This window comes from Delphinapterus leucas, chromosome 13 (genome assembly GCF_059928025.1).
Source record: "Delphinapterus leucas isolate spDelLeu-1000000601 "Yukka" chromosome 13, BTC_Dleu_Yukka2, whole genome shotgun sequence".
Lineage (NCBI taxonomy): Eukaryota > Metazoa > Chordata > Mammalia > Artiodactyla > Monodontidae > Delphinapterus > Delphinapterus leucas.
Window position 1 is genome coordinate 11,827,268 of NC_143141.1, and position 11,248 is coordinate 11,838,515.

Genomic DNA, 11,248 nt, shown 5'->3' on the forward strand with positions numbered 1-11,248 from the left:
TGCTGTACACCTGAAACCAACACAATCTAAATCAACCATACTTCAATTAAAAAAAGAAAAACAGGAAGATGTAGAACACCCGCCCTGACCAGCGGGGGAGCAAGCCCTGTGGCCAGCGACTTGGGGAGGATGCATGGGGCAGGGAAGGCCTGTCCCAGAGCCGAGTGAGAGCAGGGCCCAGAGATGGGATCTGGGTGCGATGAGTTCAGGAGAGCACGAGGTGTTTCTAGAAGGTGTGTTCCACAGAAGGCTGGTTCTGCTGTGGTTGTTTTTATTGAACTAAAAATGTTCGAAATAATGCAAAAGAGCACATCACTCTCCATTTCTTTTCTCGGCCACTAGGGAACAGCACACCACACGCCAGGATGTTACCCTGCAAGGTCAGGTGAAGGGCGAGGTGGGCCCAGCTCAGCCGTGGGAGAAGCGGGGCCCACACGGCTCCCCGCCCCCACCCCCCCCCGAACCAAAACACCGCAGAGGAGGTTTTGGGAATGAAAACCACAGGTGAGTCAGCACAGGGGAACCATGTGGAGAGTCTTCATTCCACTCTTAAGACTTGAAAAGAACTTTCCAGGGAAAGGGAAGCCTCCCCCCACCCCCACCAAGTGAGGTGGCAGCAGGCCCAGGTCACATGGGTCCTAACACAGTCCTCCTGCCTCCTGCCACCCCCTGCCCGGGTTGACAAGGTCAAGTGAAACTCTCCTCCTGGCCTGAGCGGCCTAAGGACTCTTCTGCCACACCACGAGGGATCTTAGTTCCCCGAGCAGGGATCGAACCCGGGCCCCCTGCAGTGGAAGCACAGAGTCCTAACCGCTGGACCGCCAGGGAAGTCCCCAGAGGGCTCTTCTAACTCCCGGTCCCCTGCACGCCCGCCCCTGTGGAGGCGGGGACATGACCCCAGAATGACTGAGCAGCCACCATGACATCTGTCTTTGCTGGGTTTAATAAAGAAGTTTGTTGGTGCATCGGACTCAATTCCCTAATAGTAAAAAAACACCCTTCAAAGTTTTCAAGGAAAAGTCCATGTCTAGGGATGGGAGGGAAGGGGGCAAACTGAGAGGGAATTTTGCCCCAGAGGAGTGAGTCAGAAATACATCCACCCCGTCCCTAAACGCGCTAAACCCTCATCACAGCTGATGACTCCGGGTGCTTGCGTGTCTGGCACTGAGCTAGGCTCTGCAACAGTGATCTCCTTCCGTGCTCAGTGACTTCGTACCGTGGCTTCTACTATTCCCCCCTTTTACCGACAAAGAGCCTGAGTGCCCATGGTCACCCGGCAGGTAAATGGCAGAGCTAGAATTTGAGCACAGGCCAGGCTGACTCCAAATCCTAGGCTCTTGGCCACCCCATCGCCCTGAAATGTGGCAGCAGACTGCCTCATCCTAGTCAAGTCAACACGGGAACCGGCCAGATGCCCAGGATCAACACAGAGCCAAGTCCAAGCTGGAGTGGCAGCTCACCAAAGGATCCTGTCCCTCCAGTCACCAGCGGTGTGGCAAGACATCAACAGAGCCCCTCAAGACTTTGTTAAGTACAAAGTCGAGTGTGTCTACGACTCCTGTGATGCAACAGCAACTTAGGCTGGAGAGAGAGAACGGAGGAGAGGGAGAAAGGGAGGCGAGGATGGGCAGACACTGTCTCCCAGAGTCTGGACCCAACCGTAACGTGCCCTCTGCAAGCTGACGAGTTGCCGTCGGCAGGTTGGCAGGTTTAGCAGAAGTGACTAGCGTGTGCAGGAAATGCCTTGCGTCCCTCAGCCTGCTCGGCTGGGCATTCAGGGCCCCCACCTGTGCTCTTGGCTCCCTGTGACTCTGCAGTTGCCTGGAGCCCTGCCAGCAGCAGCCATCCTGCAGCTCCAGCCACCTTTGGTGGCCCAGGACCGTCCCACCTTCACCCTGAGCGTCACCAGCCTGCTTTCTGTTTCTGGGGGTTCCCGGCTCCACATGCCTGGGTGAAGGAGGGCAGAGGGCAGATCTCATTGCTCAAGGAGCAGGCACTTCCCTGAGACACAAGCTCTTAACCCAGACCCATGGGTCCAAGATGTCAGGCCGGCTGTGCAGACGCACTGCCTCTCCAATGGGAGCTGGTCCAGCACTTGCCTTGGGTTCTCAGAGAGGCCACCCTGGTTAGGTGGGTGAGTCCGGGAGGAGAGGCAGAGATGCCTTAAGGAATAACCCTCCTCCAGCTCCGCAGTCAGGCTCTGACAGATCCAGGACAGCACCAGCCACAGCAAAAAAATGAGCATCAGGGACTTCCCTGGCGGTCCAGTGGTTAAGACTCTGTGCTTCCAATGCAGGGGGTGTGGGTTCGATCCCTGGTCAGGGAACTAAAATCCCATATGCCACGTGGTGTGACCAAAAAATTAAAAAAACATTTTTTTAAAAATGAGCATCAGATTCTCAGCAGCTAGGAGCCCGGTGTTTCCATCATTGAGTCAAGGTAGAGCAGCCTTCCCAGACGCACAAGGCCCGCTCTGGAAGGGGACTCACCAAGGGCAACTCGACCCTCTGCTGGGCCTGCTACATACTCTCTCTCCCTTTATTCTTATACAATTGTTTTCTTTTTATGTACTTATTAAATATTCAAGTAATAGATAAGTCCTCACTCATGCAAACGTTACAGAAGTCTACAGAGATGCGCTAGGGCATGTGCACACCCACAGTCGTGCTGTCCTCTTATTCCAGTTATTCTGGGAGGGGACAAGCTGACCCCGAGAGCCCAGCTGCCTGCAGCAGCAATATCCAGCAAGTACCAGGAGGCAGAAGCAGGCGAGAGCCTGCACAAGGCACCCTGAGGATGCCAGGGAAGGCCTGATGGCAGAGGCAGCGGGTGCTGAGGACACGCCCAGGCCCAGGTCCCTGAACCGCCCAGGCCTGGCCGCATTGCAGAATCTCAGCCTCCATCACCCACTTAGCGTCTTAGGAATTAATTACCCGATTGCTCCAGGCAGAATCCAGGGGCCTGGAGGAGGCTGCAGGCAATTTGCGGAGGCCTGCAGAGCGAGGGAAGTAGCATTTGATGCCAAACATCAGGAGAACCCTCAGAGGATGGATTTTGATATTTTAACATTTACAACAGCTCTGACTGCATCTGAAGTTACCAGTCCTCTGATAGAAGAACTTGGTTGTGATAAGTTTATCAATAGCAAGTGATAAAACTGCTTCAAGAGAACCTCTGCATTCAGGACAGTTCTATCAATCTGGTAGCTTGATTTAAAAAAAAAAAATCAAAGTATGTGAGAATAAGGCAAAGCACTGATGAAAACAAAGGAAGCTTATCATGAAAAAGCATCGGAAAAAATTGGGGAAAAAAATCAAAAGCATCTAAGACTCCTCTAACATTCTTTGAGTTTGGATTGGTCTAGATTCTTTTCCTCGCGTTGTGGACAATGTCTTCCAAATTGCTCCGCTAAAGCGTAAAGGAAAGTTTTGTAAACTTGAAGCTTGATTAAGAAAAATTGCCCATGATAAAGCCCATGATGATGAAGGAAATTAGAAAATAGTGATGAGAAGAATAAGGAATTACAGCTATTAGGACTGGAAGGCTTGAGGTTTTCAGAAAATGTGTTTTCATCACGTCAGAGTCAACGGAAGTTTTTAGTGTAGGATTGGTTTTGTGTTTTCTGAGATATCTCATATGGCAAGGAAAGTACATATTATATATAGTATATGATGCCATGTTTTCAAGAATATCTGAAATTTCTGGGGAAAAAAAGGGTAAAAAATTAGATTCTCTCTAAGTCCCTTCAGGGCTGAGTTAAAGGCAAATGCTTCCAGTTAGAGCTCAAACATTCCCCCAGGGGCCTTGGCCTCGAGGATGCCACGGAGACACCGGGATGGGCAGTGAGGGCGCACTACTGCGGTCAGAGCGCTTCCAGAGGGCAAGTCCTCCCCCCTCGCGTCTCACCCGCCCCGAATACTACTCGAGTCTTACTGAGTCCACCTCAGAAGTATTCTCCTAGAAGACTGTGATCTGGTCATCCACAAAATCCAAGAGCCCGTTGAAGTGAAAGAGGCAGGGCTGGCTTTGTAAGACCGCTTGAGTCAGCTGACGCACCTCAAAAGACGAACAAGTAATTCACCCACCAATTTCAAAACCCACTCCAAGGCATCAGGGCCTGTGTTTCCCTCCCACGCCCTCTTTCATTCCTGGCAGTGGTTGTGCACCTCTACGCCAAGCTGTTCCCCCTGAGTCACCCTCTGCCACGAGCCCCTGCTCAGTCTGGGTAGGTAACCAAGTTGGACCAAGGAGGCGGAGCTTCCAGAGAGCCCGGGGCCCCAGGGTGTCCCGCCCCACGGTCTTCCTGATTGAGGCCTTGGGGAGCTCTGTGCTCCTGCCTGTTAGAGCCAAGGTTGAGAACATTCTTCTCTCCATCGAGGCTCCATCCAGGTCTTCCTCCGAGGCCTGCTGTACTGACTTAGCGTGACTAGTGTATCGCGTTGCCCAGCAACATGGGAATCATGACCTCCGGGACTAGAACTCCCTCCCCAGGAGCCAGACCCAGAGCTCGCTGCTTTACTTGGGGAGCAGACACAAAAGGATGGTTTCCAACTACCATAGGAAGGGGGGGGAGACAAGTGTGCTACAACGAGGTCAAAGCAACATTCCCTCCTCGCAGGGCTATTTGGTGGAAATATGTCTGACTGGCCAGCCATGTCACCAAGCATGCTGCCACCAATTGGCCGGGAGAGGGTAATCGTCCATCTCCAACGGTTTACTTTGCTGGTAGCTATTCAAGCACACTCAGAGCCCAGATGGATGCACAAGACCATCCTTTACTTCACATCAGGCCACACGTTCCAACCCTTACAGCACCCACAGGGACGGGGGCGTTGGAAGCAGTCATTGCCCACCCCAAGCCAGGCTCCTGTGGTCACCCTCTCGTGGGTGCTGGGGGGGGGAGCTCTTCTTTTGTTCCCCGTGGCCCCTTCCCCTACTTTGGTGTGGTCGGGTGGGGAGATTGAGGCCCTCACTGTGGTCTAGCTTCAGGGTAGAGTAACCACAAGACAATCAGACTGCAAAATTAAACTCACCAGAGCAGGGTTCCTCTGTGCTTTTATGCTAAAAGAGCCTCTTTGTAGTATCGCGTCGTGTTTCAAAAATGTCCTCTTGTGTGTGTTGGGGTGTGGGAGGGTAGATACATACATATAGGTCCCAGGAAGGAATGGGGAAGGGGAGAGAAGTCATCCCCATTGCATTTATCACATTCTGTGTAAATTTTCAAAATCCATTTGTGGTTAATAGGAGATGCTGCATTCTACCTGCACAGGTAAACCTAGGTAGTTATTTCAAAAGTGGTAGCCCCGGGACTCCCCTGGCGGTCCAGTGGTTAAGACTCCACCCTTCCAAGGCAGGGGACGCAGGTTCGATCCCTGGTTGGGGAACTACGATCCCACGTGGCGTGTGGCACGGCCAAAAAAAATTTTTAATTAAAAAAAATTTCTTAAAATGGTAACCCCGTCTCCATCCCCACCAAGGTAATATTTTCCACTGAGTCAATAATGCAAAACAAGCCCATTTTTCCATGAGGTGAACAACACAGCAGGTTAGAAACACACCATCCGTGGATTTTGCTCCTAACAAAAGCACCTTGTAAAAAGGAGCACTTTAAATGAGACCCAGGACACAAATACCCTTAAAAGTTGCAACACTGAGAAAGAGAAGGTGTCTGCACAAAACAGCATGTTCCATGATTCCCCTGAACCTTAGGACGGACGGCTCTCAGGCCAGAGTCTGTCATGGACTCACGGAGTAACCCCGCCCCTGCCCCGCCCCTGGTCCAGCCCTGTCGTCTCTGGGCTGCAGCCCTTCCCCGCCAGGAAAGTGGATCCATGCCTCAAACGAACTCCCCTGGGAGAACCAACTTCTACCAGAGCCCCCGCCATCTGGACAGCCTCAGAAACTTAAGCTCAAGGACCGAGAGTATAGCCAGGTCCCCTCAGTTTTATTTTCCTTACAGGTGATTTTTTTTAATGTTCGGTAAATGGTTTTAGACAAAGAAGAACCACTTTCAGAGGTTCGTAGAACGGAACCCTGGTTCAACTTTGGGCCCGAGGAAATGCAAAAGGAGACCGATTCTAGATCGCTATAGCCCCTATCCTCCTGCCGCCACCCCCCTAAAGATAAAAGGATGGTCTCGGTGATGAGGACCCCACAACTGAAGCCCCCATCGATTTCTCCCATCTGGAGTAATGATACTTACAAAGCAGGTTTTTCTGGTAGGACATTGAAAGGACACGGAGTCATCCTTTATCCTTATTTCCAGCTTTTGGGTAACGTTTTTCAGTTTTTTCCACATAAGTTTTCTTTCTCTCATTTGTCTCCACATCTCCAGGAGGTAGATAAAGGAGGTAAGCTTTCCATTTTGGCCCTTAGGGGGAAACGAAGGCCCACAGTGATAAAAAGAAGTTATGCGCAACCTTGGTGTGAACTGCAGACAAAGCTAGATCTGGGGCAGAACGGGGGCGCCTCCAGGGGGCACCCACCCCAGAGAAGAGGGACGTGTAGAATACTGGGGAGCCTCGACCTCTGCATTGCTGCACACGGCAGCTCTGCTAAGACCTTCCATCTCCTAACTGATGGAAGATGGAAGGACTCACACCTCCTCACTCCCAGCCCGGCGCCCCTGCCCCACAAGCAAACCGCAAGATCTAGTTTGGGACCCCAGAAGGTGGTGGAGGAGGTGTCCTGGCAGAGCGCACCCCCATCTCAATTACGGCCTTGGCAGGGCCCAGCCAGGGCTCACAGCTGGGTCACGTTCTTCATGTTTTTTTGTTTTTGTTTGGTTTTTTTATTGACATATAGTTGACTTACAATGTTGTGTTAGTTACAGGTGTACAGCAAAGTGACTCAGTTATATACCTATTCTTTTCAGATCCTTTTCCATTATACGTTATTACAAGATATTGCGTATAGTTCCCTGTGCTCTACAGTATGTGCTTGTTGACTATCTATTTTATATATAATAGTGTGCATATGTCAACCCCGATGTCCCAATTTATCCCTCCTCCCCTCCTTTCGCCTTTGGTAACCATACGTTTGTTTTCTATGAGTCTGTTTCTGTTTTGTAAACATGTTCATTTATATCATTTTTTAAAAATTAGGTTCCACATATGAGTGATACCATATGATATGTCTTTCCCTTTCTGACTTACTTCACTTAGTATGACCATCTCTAGGTCCATCCACATTGCTACAGATGGCATTATTTCATTTTTTTTTATGGCTGGGTAATATTCCATTGCATATATGTACCACATCTTCTTTATCCATCCCTCTGTCAGTGGACACTTAGGTGGCTTCCACGTCTTGGCTTCTGTAAGCAGTGCTGTCATGAATATTGGGGTCCGTGTATCTTTTCCAAATTAGAGTTTTGTCTGGATATACGCCCCCAGGAGTAGGATTGCTGAATCACATGGTAGCTCTATTTTTAGTTTTTTAAGCAGCCTCCATACTGTTCTCCATGGCGGTTGCTCCAGTTTACATTCCCACCAACAGTGTAGGAGAGTACATTCTTCATGTTTTTAAAGACAACTTATTAAAAGAAAACAGGAAGTGAGTGAGCAGAGGAAAATGGCTGGTCTTGAATTGACAGTAATGTTCTCTCCCCACCTTTTGAACAGTCCTCCATGAGAAATATATGCTAAAACACAGAAATACGGGGGAAAAGTGGTTTATGTCTTTTACACATATTCTGCAACACTGACATTTTGTAGCTTTGGGTTTATATAACTAGCACTTTTTATCTCCTCTATCAAAGCATCATTTTCAAAACATTAGAAACGTGGCTCTCATACCCTCATATATATACTAAGCACATTTATTCAACCCATTAATGAGGGAATCAACGGGATGGGAAAGCTGCTTCTCAGGGCATTTGAAGAGCAGAGATGTATAGTCAGTTGGAAAGAAAATGCTGAGATAAGTTAAGTGTCTTAGTCTGTTCAGCTGCTATAACAAAATACCATAGACTAAGTAGGTTATAAACAACAAAAATTTATTTCTTCCAGTTCTGGAAGCTGGGAAGTCCAAAATGACGACACCAGCGGACACAGTGTCTGGTGAGGACCCCATCCTGATTCATAGACAGCTGTCTTCTCACTGTGTCTCACATGGCAGAAGGGGTGAGGGAGCTCTCTGGGGTCTCTTTTATAGGAGCACAAATCTCCATCTCCATGACCTAATCACCTCCTAAAGGCCTCGCATCCTAATACCCTCATCTTGGGGGTTAGGATTTCAACATGAATTCGCGGGGGACACAAACTCAGTTCATTGCACTAAATTACATACAAAACTGGTTAATATTCTATGGTGCAATAAAACTGTAACATCGGAGTTTTATTGTAAGTTTTAGGTTTTTTCTTCAAAAAACGAAAACTAGACCTACCATATGATCCAGCAATCCCACTTCTGGGCATATATCTGGAGAAAACCATAATTGGAAAGATACATGCACCCCAATGTTCATAGCAGCACTATTTACAATAGCCAAGACATGGAAGCAACCTAAGTGTCCATCGGCAGATGAATGGATAAAGATGTGGTACATATATACAATGGAGTATTACTCAGCCATAAAGATGAATGAAATAATGCCATTTGCAGCAATATGGATGGACCTAGAGATTATCATGCTAAGTGAAGTAGGTCAGAAAGACAAATACCACACGATATCACTTATATGTGGAATCTAAAATAGGACACAAATGAACTTATCTACGAAACAGAAACAGACTCACAGATACAGAGGACAGACTTGCAGTTGCCAAGGAGGTAAGCGGGTCAGGGAGGGATGGGTTGGGAGTTTGGGGTTAGCAGATGCAAACTATTATATACAGAATGGATAAACAACAGGGTCCGACTGCATAGCACGGGGAACTATATTCAGTATCCTGAGATAAACCATAATGGAAAAGAAAAATGAATAAATAAATACCCTTTCTCCATTTATTCCTTCCTTTACACCCCTGAGGCCCCCCCTCTAGTCTATGCCTTTACCATACCACGTGGAGATTACCACATAGTACACGATGTCTTCCCAGCCCAGACCCCCCAATACCTCTAACAAATTAATTCATCCAGCAAACACTTACTGAGCAGCTTCCAAATGCCAGAACTGTTCAAAGTTCTGGTGATAATCAGAAAATAAGACAAAGTTCTTTGCTCTCACATATTTCCTTACGAGCAGGCAGACAAACAATTCACAAGAATAATGTCAAGTGGTGATAAGTAAAACAGAAACAGGCAGGGTTAGTTAAGGAATAAAAGAATGATAGAGGGTTATTTTATTGCAAATGCTCACAAAATTTCTTAGATAACAGCTGGTTTCTTATCCTCATTACCGCAAAAGCAGATGGAATCCTTCTGTAAACTCAGGAGAACTAGAAATTTATTTTAAATACTTGGGCAAGTCCCTGGAATAGAAATGTTTCATTAAAAGTTCTCCTGTGTTTTGGTATTTTAATAAAGACCCCATGATATGAAGCTTATTTCTTGGTTATTAAAAAAAAAAAAAGAATGATGGAGACAGAGCTATTATTTTATAGAGAGTTCCTCCCACTCTGTGGTAAGGGACCTGAAGGGGATGAAAGAGCTAGCCATGCAGATATCAGAAGGCAAGTGTTCCAGATAGAGAAAACAGCTGGTGCAAAGGCCCTGGGGCGGGTGTGTGCTCGCTGATTAAGGGATGTCCAGCTGTCTGGTAAAGGAGGAGAAAGTGAGCAGAGTGATCTGGGTCAGAGGTGAAGCTACAGAGGTACCACAGACCAGACCATGGAGAGCTTTGTAAGCACCTGGAATATTACACTGAGGGGAAAGGGCAACCATTTGATGGCTTTGAGCAGAGGAGTGAAATGACCCGACTTGTTTTTAGAGGATGCTGAGGACGGCCTGCAGTGGGGAGAAGCAGGGAGTCCAGCTGGCCATCACTTGCAGTGGTCCAGATGGGGCGTGAGGGTGGCTTTGAGTGCCAGGTGGGGAGAAGTGGATGGATTCTGGATATATTTCACAGGGGGAGCCAACAGGATCACTGATGAATCAGGTGTCAGGTGTGAAAGAAAGAAGTGTCAGAGATGACTCAGAGTTTTCGCCCTGAGTAGCTGGGAGAATGGAGTGCTGGGAGGGCGGCCTGGAGGAAGAGCAGGCTGGGTGGGGGGGTGGGGGGAGCAGGCAGGGAGCTCGTTAAGGGGTGTGTCAAGTTCACGATGACTGAGAGGTCCAGGTGGAGATGTGAAGCAGGCTATATGTGTCTTGAGTTCAGGGGAGACTCCGGACTAGAGGCTTCCACAGGACAGCGCAGAGCGTGTAGCTGGTATCTGAGGTACTTGCATGTAGGCAGGCACACGCGCACACAAACACACACCGCATGTTGTAGTACAGTTGACCCTTGGACAACAAGGATTTGAACGGCACGGGTTCACTCATACACAGATGTTTTTCAATAAATACATGCTACAGTCCTACCCAACTGGCTGAATCCAAGGAGACTGGGGGCCAGACTGTAAAGTTACACGAGGCACCCCAATCCCCTTGTCGTTCAAGACTCAACTGTGTATGTGTCTGATACTCAGATCGTTGATGGAACACAGATGTTTGCTGGCGGACAGATGGAAGCCGACAGCATTTAGAAGGAATCTAAAGGCAGGCTCCGCTGCCCACTTAGAGGGGGAGCAGAGAAAGCAGGGAAAGCCCTTCGAATCGGCCTGGGAGCCTCTAGCATGTTTGTCTAAAACAAGGCTTCAATATTCACCTTCCGGAACCATCCAAGACACCCCGTTGTCCAAACGCTTGGCTCTCAGAGTCTGGTCATCCTCCAGTCCCTGCAAGCCCACGTCCCTCCTCCCCCGGGTAGCCTCCATCAGGGCCAGTCCCAGCCCTCCCGCACACCCCGAACACACACACACCACGCCCCACCCACACCAGTGCCTGGTTCACGCCGTTTGCCTCTCTAGGAGAGGCAGACCCTCTGTTCTGCTTGACTCATTCCTACTAAACCATCCAATACTGTCCAAGCCCCGTCCGTCCCATAAGAGCTGCTGTAACCCCTGCCCCACGGAGCCCCCCATGATATCCCCTCCCCTGGCCAGGCCTAGACCTGTGACCTTGACCACTGACCAGGCACCAGTTGTATATCGTCCTGTGACAGGGGCTCTCCCTCTCTCCTAGCGAGGGTGAGGCCTGCAGCTCTGTGTCCTGCTTCCCTGGTGTTCAGCGCCACGTGGCGTTCAGTAGACATTCGTTCATAACGCCG

The 11,248-nt window shown here is 49.1% G+C and overlaps 1 protein-coding gene across 1 annotated transcript; it reads left to right on the forward strand.

The window, feature by feature from the left end:
* The first annotated feature begins 2,813 nt into the window (after nucleotides 1–2,813).
* Nucleotides 2,814–3,152, forward strand: LOC149747681 (EP300-interacting inhibitor of differentiation 2-like). Its single transcript, XM_089894199.1, has one exon. It carries the CDS (start codon nucleotides 2,814–2,816, stop codon nucleotides 3,150–3,152), a length of 339 nt encoding a protein of 112 aa, XP_089750325.1.
* Nucleotides 3,153–11,248: the final 8,096 nt, after the last annotated feature.